The sequence below is a fragment of the Juglans microcarpa x Juglans regia genome, chromosome 6D, assembly GCF_004785595.1.
Source record: "Juglans microcarpa x Juglans regia isolate MS1-56 chromosome 6D, Jm3101_v1.0, whole genome shotgun sequence".
Taxonomy (NCBI): domain Eukaryota; kingdom Viridiplantae; phylum Streptophyta; class Magnoliopsida; order Fagales; family Juglandaceae; genus Juglans; species Juglans microcarpa x Juglans regia.
Window position 1 is genome coordinate 24,364,604 of NC_054604.1, and position 24,549 is coordinate 24,389,152.

The window sequence follows — 24,549 nt, forward strand, 5'->3', positions numbered from 1 at the left end:
AAGTACTAAAGGCCTGATGAAAAGCCTCTGTAGTGTTGTCATATAGGGGCATAAAAAAATGTTGTAAGTGGCGACACAATTCACGAAACCCATTACCAAAATATTTTAGTTTTACATTACCTGTGAGTGATGAGCAGTCGAAGAAGTTGAAAAAAATTCCGGCGCATGTGTCCAAACTTGACTTTGCTGATCCTAGTATAATTTAAAACTAAAGTAAAAAAAAACAACAAAACATTCAAACCAAGTGAATCGTAAATTTAGTATACAACATAAATAAAAAGGAACCCCAGCTTCATTGTTGTGCAATTTTCTTTTCGTACTGGATTTCTTAATACTCTTTTCAGCGGGGTGCATTTTTCTCTTAGGCGGTGGTCTTCCCTTACTAACTACCAATGGATTAAGAACTCTCGAGGTCGAAGCCTCTGTTGAAGGAGTTGTATTAACTGTATTGCTAGTATCATGATTAGCGATACTAGGGTACTTTGTCTTCAACTGTTCTATCTGACTAATCAATTTAGCATAATTGCTCTCAGTCTTTGAAGCATGGGAACACAGTTCATAGAAGCAATTTTGGATCCTATCGTACCTTCGTGCATCGTCAATGCTAGTATTGTCATAACTACTTTTCACGAAGGTGTATTTTCGCTTAACATCTTTCCTCCACCGATCCAAGATGTATTTTAATAGTATTATATGTTGGCCCATCTAAGTTAAGACACGGAGAGCGTGTCTACACAAAATACCCCTAAATTCAAATAACTTACAACTGCATTTCACATCACAAGGATCTTGATCAACTTCCACATTAAAGGTTACACGTTTTAATAAGTCATTACCAACTTGAACCTCATCCACAACAACGAACATATATCTACTATCCTCACACCCCATCTCATTAGTAATCAAATATAGAAATCCTCGCAATTCCTCTTGTACCTCTTTGAATTTAGTAAGAGTATATGCACCTTGAAATTGCTTCTCAAGAGGATAGCAACTGATGCAAGGAATGTCTGTGTTAAAGGAATTGAAGTTAGCAATTGCTTCATTCTCTACTTTCCTCCTAAGGGCCGAATCATACTGGTCAACAAATTGCTTTAGAATAGTTCTAGAGTGAACGTAATCGTCAACAAATGCATTCATTCCTTCACTTCGCTGTGTGGTTGACATTCCTGCCCAGAATGTGTCTCTAACATAGGCCGTCACCCAATAATGTCGATCACTATACAGTGATACTAACCATACATTCTCATGCAAATCAAATGTATCAAGCATATGACACCAATGTTCATCAAACTCATGATGATTGAAAGAGTCATATACGCACCTATGTATAGTACTCTTGATTTCCCCATACCGACAATGTGAGCCAGATTTCTCAGGAAACTTTTTCATTATATGTCACAAGCAGAAGCGATGTCTAGAAGTTGGAAACACCCTCTAGGTTGCAATTTTCATGGCCTTGTCTTGATATGTGATGATTGCATTTGGCGGTTGGTTATTCATACACTACAACCATGACTCAAATAACCACTCAAATGTATCTGCATCCTCACTGGATATCAATCTGCAACCGAGTAGGATTGATTGCCTATGGTGGTTCATACCCATAAACGGAGCAAAATGCATTTTATACGCATTAGTCAAATATGTTGTATCAAATGTAATCACATCTCCGAATGACTCATACACAGCTCTACTCCAGGCGTTTGCCCAAAACACATTCTTTAACTGCATCTCATTGTCAACGTCAATCTTATAATAAAATTTCGGATTTCTTTTTTGCATATCTTCGAAATAGTTACATAGAGCTACACCACCTCCAACCCCGAGACGAAGTCTTCGTGCTTTGTCAATATAATTTCGACACTCCTTCTCCTCGAATGTTACATTCTCATAACCCTCATACCTTAACAACCACAGACTTGAAATTTTTGGACAACCTTATTCCTGCTTCGTTATTTATTTCAAGCCTTTTAGCGACACGAGCATCAACCTTTTTAAAGCATTTGAAATGTCTTGCCTTCTCCGGACTACAGGCATGTGTCTGATCCAATATCACCTTAGATATAGTATATCAACCTTCAACATTTAATATATCATTAATCCTAGCCTTACAACTCATCTTTACTGTTTGTCTTGGTTTCATAACATTGGCAACCGTACTCTTCGATGTGCCTCCTCGTGCGCATGCCAAGCAAAACCATCTTACCGTCCCATCATCACCCTGTCTAATATTCCTTTTGGATACCCCAAACCCCTTATTCTTACCATACTTCATATAGTAAGCATGCACTTCTTCTGCAGATGAAAATTGCTTTCCAACCGTAGGTTCTTCAATAATTTCACCACCTCCAATCTTCTTATCAATTCCTACCTCATCACACTCATTATTTGAAAATTCTATGTCGGCATTCATTGCAACGTTCAAATTATCTACAACTATACAACATGTGAAACAATGATATTAAAACAAAGCTTTAAAAAAATAGTTGTAATACGAGAACTAAAGATGAATATATAATGAAATAAGCATTATGACATCTATTGAATATTTAGTGTTGCATGTCAAACCGAGAGACCATTATAATTTCACTTCTCACAAGCATTTTCACAAATGTCTCCTACATTCAATTTTCATTCCATTCTTTAGTACAATAAGCAAGAATCATAACAACATAGCTCAGAAGAAAAAAAAAATTACAGACAAAAAAAAAAAATTACATGCTTTCTGACTCCCTAGTCTAGTGCAGGGGAAAGAAATTGAGATGAAGAAAATTACCTTGGAGATTCCGTCAGAGAGATGGCCGAGATGGTGGGGCTCGAACTGGGCAGGGCTGGGGATGGCGAAATGGTGGGTCTGGGAGGAGAAAAAAAAAACACGTGTAGAGATGAGGACGGAGATGAGCTCGGAGATGAGGTCGGAGATGGAGTTGTGGTCTGGAGATTCCGTGGGAGATGAACCTAAGGCTCATGGGGTCGATGGGCGATGGGCAAGAGAGATAACGTGCAAAGTCAAAGTACGGGAGATTACGTGTGTTTTAAAATGTGAATAAATTACTTTCCACGTCAAGTGGGATAACACAACGGGACCTAAGAGCGGGGCGAGTAGACTTTTCCATTGCATTAAACTCATTATATAATTTATAAAGGGTATCTCGAGCCATCTCATCAATAAGATCAATCCATGCCTAATCATGCGCAAGTCTCAAACCATATAATATGCCTGAAATTTTCAGATGGAGATTAAGAATAACAGCCATATATAACAAAATATTTAGTATAGTCAAATCTCCCCAATACTTGTCATATTTGACCCTCATGGTCAATGCCATCCCCCTCATCCTTAGATTGGAACCCCTACACATGTCGTCTAATTCTTCTTTCACTCTACATATTTGTTGACAAAATGCATGGGATGTATGGTGTAAAGAAGCAGATAACTTCAATGTGATATTGTAAAAAAGCCCGAGAAAATCAACAAAAATAGAAACTACCTCCCAATCATCATCATTAGACTTTCCCAATCCAACGTGCTTATCAAAGTATTTGACATATTGAATGTCTTCATCAACCAATAATTGAAAGGCTTCCTTATATTCTTGGGCCGTCTCCAACATCAAGAAGGTTGAGTTCCATCTGGTAGGAACATCAGTAAAAAAGACCATTCTTTGATGTTATGCCCACAATTGTCGTAGCAATCTTGAATTTCTCTAATCTAAAAGGAGAAGACCTCACAAATTTCACAGCCAGTCTAACTCGTGCAACCGAGTCATCAACATTTTTCAACCCCTTAGTCACAACTAGATTCAAGATATGGGCAGAACATCTAACATGCAAATATTCACCACCCAAGAATGTCTTATTTGCCTCATTAAGATAAGTCTTCAGATATCTCAAGGTGACATCATTAGACGAGGTATTGTCAATCGAAATTGTCAAGGCCCATGCCAACCCCCACTCTTTTATGGAGGTCTCCAAGGCCTTCCCAATCGTCTCACTCTTGTGATCAGTTATTTGGCAAAACTTAATAATCTTTTTATGAAGAATCCAATCAGAATTAATGAAATGAACAGTCAAAGACATATAATTGAAATTTTGGACAGAAGTCCAAATATCGGTAGTGAGGCAAACTACCAAACCCGCCAATTGGTCCCTTAAAACATCTTTATACTTCCAGTATATCTTTTTAATATCTTTTGCCACAGTGTGGCGAGAAGGAAGAGTAAATCTAGGTTCCAATTCTTGGACAAATTCTTGGAATCCTCTCCCATCCACAAATTGAAAAGGTAGCATGTCTATGATAATCATACGAGCTAACTTCCTTCTACACTCATTAGCATTATACTTTGTATCCCCTATCAACGTTGGACCCCCACTACTCTCATCCGCCATTTTTTTTAGTCCAATTTCTAGTCTAGATTGACTCTTCTCCAGTAAGAATCTTAATATTGGACTCTTCTTGCATTATTGATCTAAATGGACCTTTAATTGAGACATCCATATATTTTCCTACAATCATTACATTTAGCCTGTGGGTTATTGGGGTCACCACCTCTAGTTTGGTAAAATGAGACCAAACTATGAAAACAAGTTTCTTGTTTTGTGTGGGCTTGGGGGCGGGGCAAGGTGTACTCCCACTCCTAGGGGTTGGAGTAGGGTTAGGTTCTGGGGTTGGGGTATTGGTAGGGGTAGAAGAGCTATTAGTGAAATCTATTTGAGAATACATTCCTGATTCCACAATACAATAAAAAATTATAAAATCAATCAACGCACGACATAAGAAAATCATAATAATACACCACACATGAAAAAACAAGGCAAAGTGTAAAGCCAACACAATTTAGGGGTTTCGGATTGAACCCCTAAATGATTTAGGGATTCAATCCGAAACTCCTAAATTGAAGAGATAAATTGAACCCCTAAATAGTTTGTAGTTTGTAGTAAAATACAAACTACAAAAACAAAAAAAAAAAAAACAAAAAAACAAACAGAGACAACTCAGGGAAGACATAAGTTTCAAATACATGCACAAATCAATCCACAGCACACAAGTTCACAATCATTCCCATCCTCTTTCTCTGATTCAACCCATCCTTCCTCCAATCTCCAATCCAAAACTAAAAAAATAAAATCTAGAGTTTCGGATGTCTTACCTTTGAGCTGCGGTGAATGTGAAGTTTCAAAATAATTTCTCCAAACGACGGTGGAGTGACTGGAGTCCCGGTGGTGCTCGTGCAGTTGTGCGAGAGAGAGAATAGATCAAGCGAGAGAGACTGAGAGAGTGCGAGAGAGTGCGAGAGAGTGGGAGACAGAAAGAGTGTGAGTCTGAGAGAGAAGAGAGTTCGAGGAGTGAAGGACGCGGGGGGAAGGGGGGACTTGACTAAAAATGAAACGGCGCCGTTTTGTCACCATTTCACTTACTTATGGACTTTATATATATATATATATATATAATTTTAATTATATATATTAAGTGGGGCAAGGGAAAAGCGGAGCGACTCCAATTGCCTCAACTTTAACTTTATTGCCATCCTCAAGTAAATAAAGTTTTCTGCATCACTTGGTTTTTGGCACTTTAGGTAACCCTGCATAATAACACTTATGTGAATAGTAGTTCCTGAATCTATCCACCAAGTGTTAGGTTGTAAATAGCCAAATTTATTTCTGTGCAAACAAAGATAGAAAAACCACTTTTCTTTGGAAGCCACTTCTTATACTGGAAACAATTCTTCTTCAAATAGCCATCCATTTTGCAAAAGTAACAGGCATAAACTTTATCCTGTTCTTGTTGCACAATTGGCTGTAAAGTTCCAGTATCCGTAGTTATCTTAACTTTGTCATTCCTCTTTCTTTTCTTGGTGCCTTGATTTTCAAGAGGAAAAACTGTCACGTGAGCACTTTTTGTCCTTTATTGTTTCAATCTCTATTCCTCTTGCACACAATGAGCAATGAGCTCATTAAGAGTCTATTTCTCCCTTTGAGTATTATAATTAATTTTAAAATGACCAAATTGTGCAGGAAGAGAAATCAGAATGAGATGCACAAGAATTTCATCAGAAAATTCTAACTTTATTGTTCTCAATTTAGTAACAAGATTGGACATTTCCATAATATACTCCCTTATGTTCCCTTTGCCATTATGGCGCATTGAAACAAGTTTGTTAAGAAGTGTACTTGTCTCTACCTTTTCCGATACAACAAATCGGTATGCTGTTTAGCTCAGGTACATTTTGGCATTTTCTTCTTTAGGCATTGCATCTCGAATTGAATCAGGAATAGAATGTTTCATTATCATAAGACTCATGCGATTAGAGCGCTCCCACTTTTCATAAGCTATCTCTGATACCACTTGTTGGATTTTGAATAAAATCCGAGAACTCCTAGATCTCTTGTCAAATCCATGTAGAAAACATAATAAAAGTGCGTACCTGTAGCCATTGGATGGAAGAGCGCAGTGGTATGATCTTCCACGTCCAATATTCACTCTCTGGTAAAAACTCACAATGATGGGATATGTAAAGTAAAAAATGAATCTGGCGTAGGAACCATAACCTTATATATATAACACCTAGAATTCCAATTTTACCCATTGTAAAACAATGGAATTACATGGGTCCTTAATAGGTCTTTACACATGAATTGGACCCGTACCACTTTATGCTCATGAACTGACCAAAATCATGGGCTTCAAGAGATGTGTTGGCCTTATTATGTCACTTTATTAATCACATTTATTTGGTCTTACAAACATTATCCAAATTTTATATCAGACAATTTTACAATGTGAAATTCGTAATCTATGTAGGTCCATTAATTTAAATAATGCTAACATTTTGGATTGTCATTCCACACATCATCCAAACATCCAAAGCCTCCTTTTTAAAGAATAGAAAATGACCTTACTGGAATTCACCTTATTACAATGCCCCAAAGATCTGTTTGTCTCCGAAAGATGAATTATCTGTTTACAATAATAATGAAAGAAATAATTAAACACAGAATATGAGAATACACATGCAATAAAAAGAAGGCTTATTTTCTGTCGAAAACAAACAAAAATAGAAGACTTTATTTTCCTTTGAACCACACGTGCCTGTACAAACGAAGACCCAATGGTATACGCTGACCAGTGACCGCAGCTGCCCAGCGGCTTGAGACTTCTCATTTGGAAGAAACGAAATAGGAAAAAAGAAAAACAGTTATTTCATATTTGCGTTCTTCATTGTCATCGTCGTCTTCGACTCTCTATCTCAAAGCGCGATCATTTCCGGTGCAGTAGTCTCGCAGCCAACGCTGTCCGTTCTGCAGATCTGAGATCCCACTCTCACCTCATCAGCGTCCATCTTAGTGTTTTGTATCTTGATTTTGGACGCGATCCACTGGATCAGACATGCCGGTGGCCGCTTCGGCTATATACTTCCTGAACCTCAGAGGGGATGTTCTCATCAACCGCCTCTACCGCGACGACGTCGGGTAATCACACACACACACACACACACACACACACACACACTCTCTCTCTACTCTCTCATTAATTCTTGGTGCTATGGCCGTATACTTTGATGGGTTCTAATATTTTTTTAATTCAATAATGTGACGCTTCGATGTGACCATATGTTCAAGCTGATAGTTGGTTTATGTATTCAAATAAGGTTTTGAACAATGGGTTAACTTTATTTCGGGGTTTAACTATCTGGGTATTGCGTAATTCTTCTTTCTGTTTTTGGGTGTTTCAATGTATCTGGTTAATGGGTATGCTGTGCTTTCATTAGGTCCCAAATAAGAAATCAAATTGTACGAAATATTGATCGGATTTTGGACAAAGTCTGTAATTTGTTCTGCATACTATACAACTGTGTAGGTGTTGTGATCTTGCAATTCATGCGGCCAGAATTGGTGATCTGGAGTAGGTGTTTTTTTTTTTTCCTGGGCTTGAATAAAAATTACCTGAGTTTTTGTGGTCTGTTTAACTACTCACATAGGATTTTGAAGAGGATAGCAATTTGGAAAGGCCTTTTTGGTTCAGGCACTGGTATATACTTTTTCCGCTTCTCTGTGTCTAAGCAACTTAAGAAATATTGGAGTAGTTTCTTGTGGAGTAGCAGTGATAAGAGTGTTCTTCTAGCAGGTCTAGCTTATGGAAATGGCACATTACACGTTTGCGTCATATTACGTGATTTGCTGCTTTGGCCTATGTGGTCTGCTTCCTTTCATGCTTTTAATCAGTTTAAGCATGAACTCTTGTTAGAAATAATGGGAAAATGTTACAAAGTCTAATTTTTGGATTTGTTTCAAATACGCATGACAGATTGGTACCCTTGTGGTCCAACTTTCTCACAAACTGATTGTGTGTTATGCTTTTTGAAATAATTGTATAAACTATGCTGTGTACATTGACTAACTGCATTTTGTCTAGTTGTAACAAGAGTGCATCCTTGGTGAAAATTGATGTTATATTAGTTGAAACAGTTATGCTGACCAGTTGTGACATTGAAGCTTCATGTAGAAATTTGGCACTTGCCGTTTATTTTGGGTATTAGTGAAATCTGTTGGAAAATAGATAATTGATTCCCTCAATCTTTGGTATATTAGGAAACCTATATATTTGTTGTATCTTTGACTTCCCTAGAATTAGGAGATAACCATAAGGAATCCCACTGATATAGAAATCTGTTTTAGGGAGGAAAGTTTCCTATTTTATTTCCTTGTAATTAGCTCTATAAATCAGCCATGTAATCGTACATATAGTCTGTGTGAAGGCTACAATTGAAATAATACAATTGATTCATTTTTTCCCACATGGTATCATAGCTTTAGGCTCTTTTCTGGGATTCTTGGCCTTCATTGCCGTGAATCAATGTCTGAAATCAAAGTATCCAATACTATGGCACAATCTGAGGACGCCCTTTCACATCAGTCATCCAGTGACCTTCAAAACATTCAGGGAGCATATAGGCTGAACGGAAAGAACTACTTGAAGTGGTCCCAATTTATTCAAACCTATTTGAAGGGAAGGGGAAAGCTTAGCCATCTCCTAGGGACTGGACCAAAGGAAGGAGATCCACGGTATGATGCGTGGGATGAAGCAGATTCCATGATTATGTCATAGTTATGGAATTCGATGAACCCGGAGATTAGCGTCACTTGTATGTTTTTATCCACAGCTAAAGAAATCTGGGATGCAATTTGATAGACGTACTCGAAGGCCCGTGATGCAGCTCAAGTATACGAGATCAAGGTCAAGACCAGTGCAACTAGACAAGGCAGTAAAACTGTAACCGAATATGCCAACTTGCTGAAAAATCTGTGGCAGGAACTTGATCATTACCGGTGCATAGAGACTAAACGTGCATCAGATGCTGCCATCTTAAAAAGTTTTATTGAAAAGGATAGAGTCTACGACTTCCTCGCAGGACTCAACGTAGAATTCGATCAAGTCAGGGTCCAATTCTCGGCAAAGAAGAGGTACCATCTCTCAATGAGACTATCTCTCTAATTCGTGCTGAGGAAAGTCGCAGGGGAGTTATGCTGGAACCCCAAGTTCTGGAAGGTTCAGCCATGGTGACTAAAATAGAGCAGCAACCAATACAAGTGAACGTGAAGAGAGATCCATTGAGAAACTCAGGACGAGATAACAAAGATGCCCTTTGGTGCACTTATTGCAAGAAACCACGGCATACTAAACAAAATTGTTGGAAGTTGAATGGTAAACCACCAAGCAAAGAATGGGGTTACCAAGGAGGATCGCAGAGGAATCCAAACCAGGCCTACTTCACCATGACTCAACCCACAAATCAGAAACATCAAGAAAATTCTCAAAATGTGGTTGAGCTCAATAAGGAAGAGATCGAGAAATTCAGGGGACTTTTGGAATCATTGGAGAAGCTTACTGGTGTATGTTCTCTTGCACTCTCAGGTGAGTTCTCTATTTCTCAAGGATTAAATGTCTCAAATGAACCTATTAGGAATCTATGGGTTATTGACTCAGGAGCCACGGATCATATGACTCACTCTTCATTACATTTTAACACTTATACACCATGCCCAAGCAATCGAAAAATAGCTGTTGCCGATGGTTCTCTCACTAAAGTAGCTGGTCTAGGGGATATCCGTGTCAATCCATCTCTTATCCTAAAAAATGTTCTTCATGTCCCCAAATTATCCACCAACCTATTATCCATCCAAAAACTGACTCAAGATATTAACTGCTATGTGGTTTTCTATCCCTCTTACTGTGTATTTCAGGACCGAGATTCGGGGAAGAGGATTGGACTTGCTAGGGAGAAGGACGGGCTCTACTATCTTGAGGAATCAGGCATATCAAATATTGTCAGGAATAAATTATCCCTGTCACTGTTATCAGCATCCAATAGAGACACCATTTGGCTTCATCATTTTAGACTAGGGCACCCATCATTTGGAGTTTTAAAAACTATGTTTCCTTCATTGTTTAATGGGCTGAATTCTGAACCTTTTTTCTGTGATGTATGTGAGTTTGCAAAACATAAACGTGCAATAAGTAATGAGAGAAGTTCAGTTCCATTTGCTTTGATTCATTGTGATATATGGGGACCCTCCACAGTTCCAAATGTTTCAGGTTCACGATGGTTTGTCTCTTTTATCTATGATTGCACTAGAGTCTCTTGGATCTTTCTCCTCAAAGGCAAATCTGATGTAAGTAGTGTGCTCCCAAATTTTCGTAACATGGTTCAAAACCAATTTGGTGTTAAAATCAAAAAATTTAGATCGGATAATTCACGGGATTATTTCAATTGTATCTTATCTCCTTACTTTCAAAAAGAAGGTATTATCCATGAATCCTCCTGCATTAATACCCCACAGCAAAATGGCATTGCTGAGAGGAAGAATGGTCATTTGCTAGCCACAACACGAGCCTTCCTTTCCATCAAAATGTTCCAAAAACTTATTGGGGGGAGGCTGTACTCACAGCTACATATATCATCAACCGACTGCCATCAAGGGTGCTAGGGTTTAAAACACCAATGGAGACACTTTCCCAGTTTTATCCCGATCTAAGAATAACAAATCATCTCATTCCACGAATTTTTGGTTGCACGGCCTTTGTTCATATTCATAGCCATCAAAGAGGAAAATTGGATCCAAGAGCAGTTAAGTGTATTTTTGTGGGGTATTCATCAACCCAAAACGGGTACAAGTATTATCATCCACCTACCAGGAAGTTCTTTGTTTCTATTGATGTCACCTTTAAGGAGCAACAATCATACTTTACTCAGCCTTATCTTCAGGGGGAGCCCTTGTCATTCATTGAAGATAAGGACTGGGATTTGTTTTTACTTGACTTACCATTGAATCCTTCAATTCTTCAAACCTCAAACTCAGCCCATGAATTTGTCCAATCCACTTCCATACCTGCTGAACCATCTCAAACTGTGATAGAGAATGATGAATTTCGTGACTCTAGAAGATTTGTGCAGGTTTACTCAAGACGAAGAGATCTGGACCCTAATCCTGAGCAAATTCCAGCTCAACTCTAGATCTTGAGAATGAGGTAAGTCCCGATATTTCTCCTCCATTAGCTCATGATCACGATCTTCCTATTGCTATTAGGAAAGGCACAAGAGAATGCACTAAACACCCATTGTACCCTTTATCAAAGTTTGTGTCACTTAGAAAATTCTCACAATCACATAGGAGTTTTCTAGATAGCATAATACCATTCCTATTCCTAATACTTTATCTGAGGCATTATCTAATGAGAATTGGAGAAATGCTATGAATAAGAGATGCAGACACTAAGAAAAAATCAGACATGGGAAATTGCGGATTTACCACCCGGGAAGAAAGTTGTGGGATGCAAGTGGGTGTTTACAGTGAAGTATAAGTCAGATGGTTCCTTGGAGAGATACAATGCCAGACCAGTGGCAAAAGGATACACGCAGACCTATGGGATTGACTATCAGGAAACATTTGCTCCAGTAGCTAAGATGAGTACGGTAAGAGTGCTGCTATCACTAGCTGCTAACTTTGACTGGTACTTGGAGCAATTCGATGTTAAAAGCGCATTTCTTGATGGTGAGTTGGAGGAAGAAATATACATGGATGTTCCTCTGGGCTTCAAGGGAAATCTGAAAAGTAATAAAGTTTGCAGATTGAAGAAAACACTTTATGGTCTTAAACAATCACCAAGGGCTTGGTTTGGAAGGTTTACCAAAGTAATGCTTGCCACTGGATACAGAAAGAGTCAAGGAGATCATACACTCTTTGTTAAGCACTCAGATGCAGGGGGAGTCACAGCTCTTTTGGTATATGTTGATGACATAATTATGACAGGAAATGATGAGAAGGAGAAGGAAGCCTTGAGAAGGTGTCTTGTCAGAGAATTTGAGATAAAAGAACTTGGAAGACTAAATTATTTTCTGGGAATTGAAGTAGCTCATTCCAAAGAAGGTATCTTTATTTCACAGCAGAAATATGTAACTGATCTTCTAAGGGAGACAGGAAAGTTGGCATATAGATCCGTCTCCACACCGATCCAGCCAAACCACAAACTTGGAGAGGCAAATGAAGATCCAGCTGTAGACAAGGAAATGTACCAGAAACTGGTAGGAAAACATATATATCTTGCTCACACATGGCCAGACATTGCATATGCCGTGAGTGTGGTTAGCCAATTTATGCACAACCCAAGAGAAGTTCACCTACAGGCTGTGTATCGTGTACCTAAAGGCCAATCCTGGCAAGGGAATTCTATTTAGAAGAAACGCCGGATTGATTCTTGAAGCATACACCGATGCTGATAATGCAGGCTCACTGGTTGATAAGAGGTCTACTACAAGTTATTGCACTTTCCTTGGAGGCAATCTTGTGACCTGGAGGAGTAAGAAGCAGAATGTGGTAGCTTGATCAAGTGCAGAGGCAGAATTTAGGGCGATGGCTCAAGGAGTGTGTGAATTACTATGGCTCAAGATAATTCTGGAAGACCTTAGAATTAGATGGGAAGGACCAATGAAATTATTTTGTGACAACAAGTCAGCCATCAACATTGCTCACAATCCTGTTCAACATGATAGAACAAAGCACATTGAAGTGGATAGACACTTCATAAAAGAAAAGTTGGATAGTGGATTAATTTGTACCCCATATGTGTCAACTAGTGGCCAACTCGCGGATGTACTCAGGGCTTAGCAGTGCAGCATTCTAAGGACTTATCTTCAAGCTGGGAATGAAGGATGTATATTCACCAGCTTGAGGGGGAGTGTTGGAAAATAGATAAATGATTCCCTCAATCTTTGGTATATTAGGAAACCTATATATTTATTGTATCTTTGACTTCCCTAGGATTAGGGGATAACCATTAAGGAATCCCACTGATATAGAAATCTGTTTTAGGAAGGAAAGTTTCCTATTTTATGTCCTTGTAATTAGCTCTGTAAATCAGCCATGTAATCGTACATATAGTCTGTGTAAAGGCTACAATCAAAATAATACAATTGATTCATTTTTTCCCACAAAATATCTTGTTTAAGTTTGTCATTTTCTAAGTAATTCCCTTTTAACATTTTATTTCTTGCCCCATAAGTTAAAATTTATTTCATGGCTTTATTGTTTGTTTTCTATATACCAACCCTAATTTTTTTATGTTAGGGGAAATATGGTTGATGCTTTCCGGGTGCATATAATGCAAACGAAAGAACTTGGTACATGTCCTGTGCGGCAGATTGGTGGTTGCTCCTTCTTTTACATGAGAATCAGCAATGTCTACATTGTGATCGTTGTCAGCAGCAATGCTAATGTAGCTTGTGCTTTCAAGTTTGTCGTTGAGGTAGTCAGCTTCTTCTTTTCGTTAACATTCTTGGTTGTGGTGTTTTTTTGGAATTAGTAATTCAAGATTTTGTTGCCCACATGTAAGTTTTTTATATTTGTTTTCAGCCAGGTTTTTAGCAGCTTCTGGAAGTACCTCATATATGCATTAATGTGTGGATAAAAGCCAGTTATATCTACTCATTAAAAGAAGCCGGTCATATTTAAACGAGTGTGTTGAATAGGGTGGATAGTGAGGTTATGAGTTCAAGTCTCATTGGGTGTGAGGGTAATCCTTTTTTTCAATGACATGGAACCCACCAAAGCAAGACCAAAACCCACCCCTAAGGAGTAAACCTGAATACACGACTTCACCTGCTAAAACCGTGTATCATGTAATCCAAGAGAACTCCTTGTTCAAAATCAAACCCAGGATGTTTGAGTCTACAGCTCATCCCAAGCCCATCTTTTAACCACCAGACTGCACCTTGAAGGGAACATAGTCCAAAAAATAAAGTAGCGGCATTCATCTTCCAATGTCTATAGACATGGTCATATTTCTAATCATTTATCTGAGACAGGAATTATGTCTTGTTATGCTCACTTTGTTGTTAGCTGATGGTTAAGGTCTTCAGCCTTTATGCTAGCGGTTAATAATGTTTTCAACATATTTCTAATTTTCATAAGAAATATGGTTGCTGATGCTAATGATTCGCTCTGTTACCGTTGCAGGCTGTTTCACTTTTCAAATCTTATTTTGGTGGGGCTTTTGATGAAGATGCGATCCGTAATAATTTTGTTCTTATTTATGAGTTATTAGATGGTATGTAACTTGAGAGGCAATGACACTCCATTATTTCCACATGTGTAATTTTACTCATGGTTATTAGACAGATTGACCTGGATGGTTTGGGCTGGTGAAATGGTCACATGGAACTTAGATCAGTCCATTTCTTCTGTTGCATGAGGTGTGACCATAGACCAGTCAAAGCCATTTTACCTGGTGGGTATTTTAATGATACGTGTGACCTGGGACCTGACTGGTTTGCTATGAACCTGTTTGGTTTTAGTTTGCAGCATAAACTTGTTTTTCATTTGGAAAACATATGTAGCATGAATTGAACTTAATACCACTTAAAAGGTAGTATAGCTAAATAACCAATTATGATCAGGCTACAATGATTCTCCTGTTTATAACATCTTCTTTATATTTATGTATTTTTCTCCATATGATTTTGGTTGCATACACACATTGTAAAATATAGATGGATGTAACTACTCGATAATTAATTGTGAAGGATAGTATTAAATCCTGTATTAATCATTCTCGATTGTGGGTGTGTTGTTTTTCTAGCATTAGTCAACTTTGATTTGTGCATGTATACACAGTGTGTCTATTATATTGCTTTTTAAAGAATTTACTTATGTTTGTAAATCATCATTTGGCAGATGAAAGGCCATATGTTAATCAGAATAAATAAAATTGTGTAAGTGTGCTAATGATCAATGTCACTATAATTGCAGAAATTATGGATTTTGGTTACCCACAAAATCTATCTCCTGAGATTTTAAAGCTTTACATCACTCAGGAAGGAGTGCGTTCACCATTCTCATCCAAGGTTAGTTGTCAGTTATATATTCCAGGATTTGGTCCCCCATCAATGCCTATAGGAATCTTCTAGGAATTTGTTTGAGTCACTTTTATGTTTTAGGTACATTACATTGCATGTCTGATATGCTTGTAAAAGATGAAGAAGTGATTTCCTCTTTTTTTATATATTATTTTAAAATGCTTTGATAATTTGGTCAATCATGCCTAGGTGTTGCTCTTGTATGTGTCCCATGTACCTGGGCTATGCCTAGTTCTCATCAAAATTCTTGTTTACTGAAAACAAAATATGCTTTGATAATTTTTTCTACCATATGCTCAAAAAAGCCTACAGATAAACCTGTTCCCAATGCAACCTTACAAGTTACGGGTGCTGTTGGTTGGCGAAGAGAAGGCCTAGTTTATAAGAAGAATGAGGTGATTAGTATTTCCATTTCTTTTCTGCATTCAATAAAGCCATGCCGGATTCTTTCAAGAGTTATCCTGTACAGGTCTTTCTGGATATTGTGGAAAGTGTAAATCTTCTTATGTCTTCGAAAGGTGGGTAGTGGTTTTTTGTGGTATTTTGCACGGCCTTTCTTAATTTTGTCACTTCTAATCAGTTTGTTCAATATAGGTAGTGTTCTGCGTTGTGATGTAACGGGGAAGATTCTTATGAAGTGCTTCCTGTCTGGAATGCCTGATCTTAAGTTGGGTTTAAATGATAAAATTGGCCTTGAGAAAGAGTCACAGCTTAAATCCCGTCCTACCAAAAGGTAATTTGATGACACTTGTCTAAATCTTCCCTATTCTTCCTAAAAATGCCTTTTTATTGTTCTATTACTCATATTATCTGCTTATTTGTTCCCTTTAGAAAATTTTATTTTGCCTTAATTTTTGTTTAGTCGTTTTCACTCTTCACATACAGAATAGGCCATACAAGAGGACTACTTGACTTGACTTCTGCTTGTGCCTCATCCATTCGTTATCTCGATAGTTACAATGTGATTGCCATTAAAAATCAGATTTGTCTTTACATTGTTTCTTCCTTTCCTCATTGCCCTCCTTTTCTTCGGTTTTTTTTTTTTGTTGGGTTGTGGGGAGGAGATGATAATTGGTACGATCCGATTGGTCTTGGAGGCACTTTTTGTACTGGACCGATTCACCGGACCAAACCAATCTCTATCAGTCCAGTTGGTCTTATGGCATTCAGTCTGGGCCTTGCTAATTTTGGGCCAATTTGCTGTTAAGGTCCAGTTGACAAAAACTGAGCTGAAAAAGGGTATTTGAAGCAATTTGCTTGGTTACAATGTACAATTTATCACATAAAAATTGTATTATAATATGTATAATATATTATATAAAAAAATATAAAAAAATCATATATTTTGGTTGTTCTGATACGGTTCATGGTGGAAAACCCCACCCTAAGACCGGGCCAAAGATCAAACATTTCCTAAATGTTGGACAGTGACTGACTTGTTCAGTATATTTCTCTTTTCCATTAAGGAATCTCTCATGAACACATTGTGTGTACTTGGGATATGCCTTCATTTTACATCAGTATAATTATTGATTACTTATCAAAAACATAAAACTAAGAGGGTTTAATTTAATGGTTGGTAGTTTACAACTAGTTTACATTTCATTTTAAAACAACCAATATAATTGTGACATTTCTTTAAAAAATAATTTCAATTTTACATAACTGCCCTTCATTTTAAGTAGAGTGGTAAAATAGTTGTAAACTAATTGTAAGTTAATCATTTTCCTTTTGGGAAAACATTTGATCCGTTATTGCACATGCATTTTGGCCTTGCACAAATATACTTCAAATTACTAGTTTTATGCAGTGCTGGATTGTTCTGGACAGTATTTTTATAGTTTTTGTCTGATCACTTCATCGTTGGTTCTTTAACAATGCTATATTTTGCAGTGGTAAAACAATAGAGCTCGATGATGTTACTTTCCATCAATGTGTGAATTTGACGAGGTTTAACTCAGAGAAGACTGTGAGTTTTGTGCCACCAGATGGTGAATTTGAATTGATGAAGTAAGCTCACAAATATTCTCACTTGACAATATGTTATATAATCTGTGCACTATCTTTGATATGCAGTAATCTATGCAACTAGATGCACTTCCCTCCACCCCTTCCCCCTTTGAAATTCTCTTTTGTAAACTTGCTGATGTGCTTATCCAATTTATGTTATCTGTTATCTGCTCTATGTAAGATTTTTTTTTTTCAATCAAGAAAAAGGGCGGGCAATTCTGATTTTTTGTTATTAGTGATCTCTTGTAAGTTGTAATAATGGAATATTTAATTATATTTCAACTATCTATGAATCTGGTAGCCTGAGAGATTACCAACTTTATTTTTTATTTTATAGCATTAAGTTTACCAATGACGTTGTCAATGGTAAAACAACCTGATGCTATCAAGCGTGATATCACACTAGTCACACCCTAACTTTTGGAGATCAGAAATGAAATGCCAATAAGCTGCACGAACTAGTATGCTATTTGCGATTTGGATCTATGCATCGTGTCAAACTTCATTCTCTACTCTTCCCAAATGTGTGCCCTTTTGCTTAAAGATCCACTTTTGCCATTATTTTAGGCTTTATGATCTTTTTAATATTATTTGTGTTGAAAACATCTTGACAGCCTCATTTCATTCCTTACCTATTATGGTCCTCACCTAGCTTACATCTCATGTGCTGTTCTTTCTCAAAATTAAAGTTATCCATCTTACTTCACCTTTGCAGCTATGCTGGTTCTGTTACTTTCACATTGGAAGGGCTTTTGCATAACCCTTAGATATGAATACCCTTTCTTTTTGGATTTTTGTTTTCAACTGCTTCTATAACTTGGTGTCTCACAATTTTTATGTGATTAGCCTCTTATTATCCAAGTTTTTGTTATTTTATATTTCCTTATTGAGGGTCCATTTATTGGGTTTTAATTACTGCCTATCTCTGTCACTATATCTACCATAGGTATCGTATTACTGAGGGTGTTAATCTTCCATTCCGAGTATTGCCAACAATTAAGGAACTTGGTAGAACACGCATGGAAGTAAATGTCAAGGTTTGTAATTTTTAGTTGTCCAGGCTTCCAGTCTCTGAATGGTTTCCCCATTAGCTTATATATGTTTATATTCAGGTAAAGAGTGTCTTTGGCGCAAAAATGTTTGCCCTTGGCGTGGTCATCAAAATTCCTGTACCAAAACAAACTGCAAAAACAAGTTTCCAAGTGACATCAGGTCGAGCAAAGTACAATGCAGCTATTGATTGCTTGGTTTGGAAGTGAGTGTCTTAATTCGATACCTTCTGAAAGTTTAAAGTTTCAGTTCCTTTTAATATATTTCAACTTTGCAACATGGTATAATTTTATTAAACTATTGTATGTAGAAGATTGCTGCATGCATTCTTCTCATATTAAACATGGAAGCGCCCCCAAAAAATTCTGATGCAGGCTTGGAATTATTAAATATTTTCTTCAATGTAAAAATATTTTCTTCAATGATTTCACCTCAATCATATTTCTGTTTGTTCCTACTGTACTTCACCTCTTTTCCTTTTACATTTTTTCCCAAAGCCTAAGATTTGACACTTTTAGCTCTGGGAGGATTGCCTTTTTTGTAACTGGTTTGCACACCCTTGGTGCTTTTTAATGTGTTTTTATACAGAAAGAAAAAAAGAACAGAAATGGGGATGGTGACTGGAAGGTGCAAATTTTTGTAAGGATGATTCTCTGCTGACTCTTACATTGAGTTGAGCTCAGTGAGACAGATAAGAGACCATACATAGGCTATTAAAGCTGACCTACTAACAGCACGTGGTGTTTGGTTCTTAGAGCAACATGGGACCAGAGAAGAATGTTGAGGATTTGAGTGGGAGGATTTTTATGTCCCACTAAGTCCCACGTTGGGTGGGAGAAATATGATTGACGTGAAATCAGAACTATTAATATATACAATATTTACATATAAAAAAATATACAATATTAGAGAAGCATGGCCCCTCTGGTGCCGTCTCTAAGCCCTGCCTCTCTCCAACCATAAAAAGGAGGAAAAAAATTATAACTGAAAATATCTTTTACTCAGTACCTGTGACAAGTTTTTTAGTTGAATTAGCTTGTCACTTTCATTCATTATTTATGTGCCATGTCTGGATGCTTCATCTCTAGTTTTAGTGCAATTGATGTTACTCACTTCAATATTTTCAAAACTTTGTAGAATAAGAAAATTTCCTGGTCAAACTGAGCCAACCATGAGTGCAGAAGTTGAGTTGATTTCAACAATCGCAGAAAAGAAATCTTGGACAAGGCCACCAATCCAGATGGAGTTCCAGGTGCTTAATCAGTTGCCATTTCTAATTTTTTGTCAGTCTTAATGCCCATGTTAAATAAGCATAAGAATGGGAAGAACAATCTTTCTACATTTGACAAGAATGATATTGGATTAGGAAAGAGAATAACCAGCCAATTAGTTATAAACTACAAAATGAAACTTCGAATGTCTTTCTGTGATTATTACTATCTTTTTAAATCCACCAGTGACAAATGAAAGTTGTGGGGGCTCCTTTTTTCCACTACTCTTAAAATATGTTTCCTGAGATATTATATGACAATCATAAGTAAAATAATGAGGACGGGCTCTTTTAATAGATGAGTCATAAAATGCATTTGAAAGATGCCAACAACATTAAAGTCGTTGATTTGGCTTTCTCGAGATCTGTAACGAGGTTGAGAAAAGAAGAAATGTAGAATTTGACATCTGATATTTAATCATTTTTGGGCTTGCTTTGAAATATTTATACTATGTCAGTCATCATTTAAAATTTGTCCACCTAACATGAGAGGTATTGCTCATATTACATGTACATTTTGCATTACCAGATTGAAATATGGTATTGGGCTTTGGACTTCTAGTGAACTTGAATCTTCCTAGTTTTCTGCAATATTGCATTTCGGTCCTTTAATATTGCCAAAAAGTATGGGACAATGAGAGTATGGTGGGCTAACAACAAATATGACACATTTCCATCCTTTGGGTTTTAAGTGTCAAGCATCATCTGCATGTACATGAAGATACACATGCCATTGCACTCTGCGCAAAGGTGGACAACTGATTGCTTTAAACATCGTTTATGCAGGTTCCCATGTTCACAGCATCTGGTTTACGTGTTCGATTCCTGAAGGTAATTTTTCTGGTTTGTCAGAATGTCATACATGTTTACAGAATGCAGCATTTACGTTATTTAAAGTTCTACTTAACATTTTCTGCAGGTATGGGAAAAGAGTGGCTACAACACTGTTGAGTGGGTCCGATATATTACCAAGGCCGGTTCTTATGAGATTAGGTGCTAGATGCTGGAAAATGATGTAAGGTTTTTGATGACTTAAAATGGTTGAGATTGAAATATTGTCAGCCTGTTGTGAAGGATTTGATTGGTGGCTTTTTAATAATGTGTTTCTTTTATGAAGTGTCTCATTTTTTTCCTGTAACATATACTATATAGTAAGAAAATGGCTTTGTTAGTATGTGAATTAAATGGTATTGTGACTATCTTGGTTTGCCATTTTACCTTGGTTGTTTTTGCAGATGAGATGAGTTGAGAATAAAGTTAAATAAAATCTTGTTAGAATATATATTTTTAATATTATTTTTGTTTCGAGATTTGAAAAAGTTGAATTGTTTATTTTATTTTGTGTAAGAATTTAGAAAAATTGTAATGATGAGATGTGATGAATTGAGATGAACTGAAAAAAACAAACTAAGTGCTTTGACTGATACCAAACACAAGTACCTTGAAAGAGTAAAAGACTAAACACAACTTTTGTGACAAAAGAACCCAGTCTCTGGTTTACGCACCATGGGTGATGCATGCGCGGTACGAGTCTACGTGACAATTTTATTATCTTGCTAATGGAGCCTAACGGCAACGACCACATCTGCATGTTCCTTCCCAGCAACTTCAAGTGCTGGTTCTACTTCACACTTGGGGCCCAACTCGTTTCATCCAAAGCTAGTACTGAAAAATACATTAAAAATCCAACAGTTTCAGAAGTCTTTGGCCATATGTCACAATATTGTGATTGTAATGGAAAAAAAAAGAAGGTAGCAAATTGTAAACTTGGGTTCCAGGGTTAATAACCCGGTACCTAGACTGGGTGTACTCGGGTTTTGCAACCTGGGTTCCAGCCTGAATTTGTTCCGGACAAGAACTCAGAATCGGAATTCGATTTTCCGGGTTCCAAACTTGGCCAGGAAAAAATCCGGTCTGGATGAATAATTTTGTGTATTTTTTTTATTCTTACTAAAATAATTAAGTTATTCTATTCATCATTCATACATTACATATTTGGTAAGGAAAAAGAAATAAAAAAATTATATGTGATGTATAGTGTAAGAATGATGAGTAGAATTTTTATTTGTCTAAATTATATTTAAAAATGAAGTGATGCATAAGGACCTAAAACTTACCCCAGAAAGAAGTCAATGGAAAATGTGAAAGCAGGTACAATTGTAATCATCTCTCAAGTGTAAAATGAAAAGTTCCTTCCAACTACACCCCAATTTGGCAATTTGTAATGATCTCTCAAACTATCAATTGGGCAATCTCACTAAATTATGAAAATTACAAAACATCCCACTTTCCCTTAAAATGACAATTATTCTTTAAAACTCTAATACAAATATAAAATCCCTAATAAATTAAGATATAATAATTTTATAAAATATAATATTCTTTTTTTAAAAAAAATTAAAATTTCCAAATTTCAATTTTTAATATTTTAACCATTATGACTTTTCTCAAACTATCTTGTTGATGTCGAAAAATAGCAGAATGGGCCAGAGGAGAGAAATATTAATTCTCGACCCACAATGGTGGAGACCTTTTATCTAGAGCCCTCATCGTCAAGTTGAAGAAGCTGAAGTTGAAGTCGTCTACCCCCTCGTTTGGTCTAATCTCCCTTTTTATCCTCTGCCCATCCTTGCTTTACGTCCCCTCCTTCCCTCTCTTTATATCACATCCCACGTTCCCCCTGACACACGTTATTTTCCCAAGCCTTTTGTCCTCTTCTCTCTTCCCTTTTGATGAGATCCCTTCTTGGGGTTGGGCTTGGTAGATCGTATTGGGCTTGAGATATTTTATCCTCTTCAGTTTGTTAATACCAAAAAATAGTACAACGGGCCAGAAGGAGAGAAAGAGTCATTCTGACTCACGATGGAGATACAGGTCTCGATTGGTGTGATTTAGAGTCCCCACCGGCAGTCTGATGTGGTTGTGGTTGTACGACATCCCTAGTATATCCATAGCATTGAATAAGAGATAAATGCAAGAAAAATAAAAGAGATGGAGACACATATTTTCATTGTTTGACACTAGGCCTACATCTACGAGTCGTTTGGAGGGAAAACTCATTAGAATATGATAGATTTACAGTCTCTCATGTTCTTGTATCCTTGCTATATAATGGAAATCAAAGATCTATTTTCTTGTAGAGATATTCTCTTTGAGCTCTCGTCGTCAGGTTGAAGAAGCTGAAGCTGAGTTGATGGACCCGCCTGTTGACCTGTCATGAGGGCGGTCGAGTAGTCGAGTGGCTGGACTCGCCTGTTGACTCTTAACGAGGTATGAGTTGGCTTTGAGCTCGTTTGTATGAATGTTTATAGTTAGCAAAGAGTGCCTATCCTTTCGACGTTTTTGTTTTTTATGGTGTTAATAGATTTTCGCCCCTTGATTTGAATTGTTGTTGGCGTTTCCATTTTATTATTGATGCTAGAGTTTGTTTGTAGTAACTCGAACTAGTGTTCAGGGAGCCCGTCAACCCTCTAGATCCCCCATAGGTAGTTGCTGAGTCCATCAACTCATTCCTGAAGGCTTTTTCCCGGAGGTAACCTGCTGGCAGCAGTTATGGCATGAGTGTAAACACTCGGTGTTTATTGGAGAAAATGTTATGTCGGTATTGTTGTCTAGGGGAGGGAGGTCGGGCAGTCTAAATGCTGGAGTCGCCGTGAGGGAGGTTGGGCAGTCGAATGGCTAGACCTACCTGTTGACTCTCAACGAGAAATGAATAAGGCTGGGTAGTTGAAAGGCTGAACCCGCCGTGATTTTGCCGTGAGGGAGGTCGGGCAGTCGAATGACTAGACCTGTGTAACGACTTGGCCCAATAATTCTAAAGTCAAGATATTTAAAATTTTTATTGGACCTAAATTATATTTTATGGGTCATATTGGATAAACACACGAGTGATAAATTATTGAGGTTGATTATGAGTTTTAATTAGGCCTAATAATTAGGTTAAATCTAATTTATTATTTATTAAACGAGTTAGACTCCTTTTACAATTTAAAGATTAGCCATTAAAAGATTTATTTTAATTTAAAATTATCACAGATTGAAATCCCTTCTCAGTCTCAGTCACTATCAATCCTACATTGAATGAACTACTAGATCATGTTTTTAAATTCAAACTCTCTTCTTGAATGATCGTGACCAAGTCCCACTTGAACTCGAATGAGTTGGCATCCTATTCTAACAGAGATACAACTCTACAAGTCATATTCACGTTAAAACTCTTTAACTGAGTCCAACTCAAACTAGCTTTCACCTTCTCCTAAATCTCTATAAATATCTCCCTTTTACGTGTTATTTGGAAAAAAAAATCATAAACCTCCCAGTTTAGCACCGTGATCGATTTTGTATAAAAAATTTTAGGAAGCAACACTATAAGGTAAGTAACTTGATCATAAATTAGGATTAACATACGGTAGCTAGTTATATATATTATTATTAAAACCAATTCTTTTGAATCCAGGGTTTACATACCACACATGTCATGATATTTGCAACCACGTCATTCATCATATTTTATTCCACATATTATAGTCATGTACGTATTATGCATCTCATGCATCTCACGTTGCATAAAACACGTAAACTTTCATAAGATCAAGTGTAAGATAAGCTCATAACAGTTAATCAAATGGTCATTCAGATGCATGGTACCAATGCAGTTTTAAGGTCGGCATGCAAGCTACGGACTCAAGCATGGTCCACCGTATTACGCCAGAGTACTGCACAGTCGGCTTCCTTTGTTGCAGCAGGGGAAGGTAGTGCACAACTTTGCACGTAGGGTTAAGTGTGTTGGCCAGCCAAATAAATCAG

General features: G+C 37.2%; 2 protein-coding genes across 2 annotated transcripts; one reads left to right on the forward strand and one right to left on the reverse strand.

Annotated features, from left to right (window-relative positions):
- Positions 1 to 705: 705 nt before the first annotated feature.
- Positions 706 to 1,392, reverse strand: LOC121235470 (protein FAR1-RELATED SEQUENCE 5-like). Its single transcript, XM_041131821.1, has one exon. It carries the CDS (start codon positions 1,390 to 1,392, stop codon positions 706 to 708), a length of 687 nt encoding a protein of 228 aa, XP_040987755.1.
- A 5,625-nt stretch (positions 1,393 to 7,017) lies between these two features.
- LOC121234049 (AP-2 complex subunit mu-like) lies at positions 7,018 to 20,942 on the forward strand. The gene is made up of 13 exons (XM_041129855.1): positions 7,018 to 7,473; positions 13,627 to 13,804; positions 14,515 to 14,605; positions 15,307 to 15,401; positions 15,719 to 15,808; positions 15,883 to 15,931; positions 16,008 to 16,146; positions 17,307 to 17,423; positions 18,370 to 18,460; positions 18,536 to 18,678; positions 19,611 to 19,725; positions 20,530 to 20,574; positions 20,663 to 20,942. Exons 1-13 carry the CDS (start codon positions 7,391 to 7,393, stop codon positions 20,741 to 20,743), a joined length of 1,317 nt encoding a protein of 438 aa, XP_040985789.1. The 5' UTR covers positions 7,018 to 7,390; the 3' UTR covers positions 20,744 to 20,942.
- The last annotated feature ends 3,607 nt before the right edge of the window (positions 20,943 to 24,549 follow it).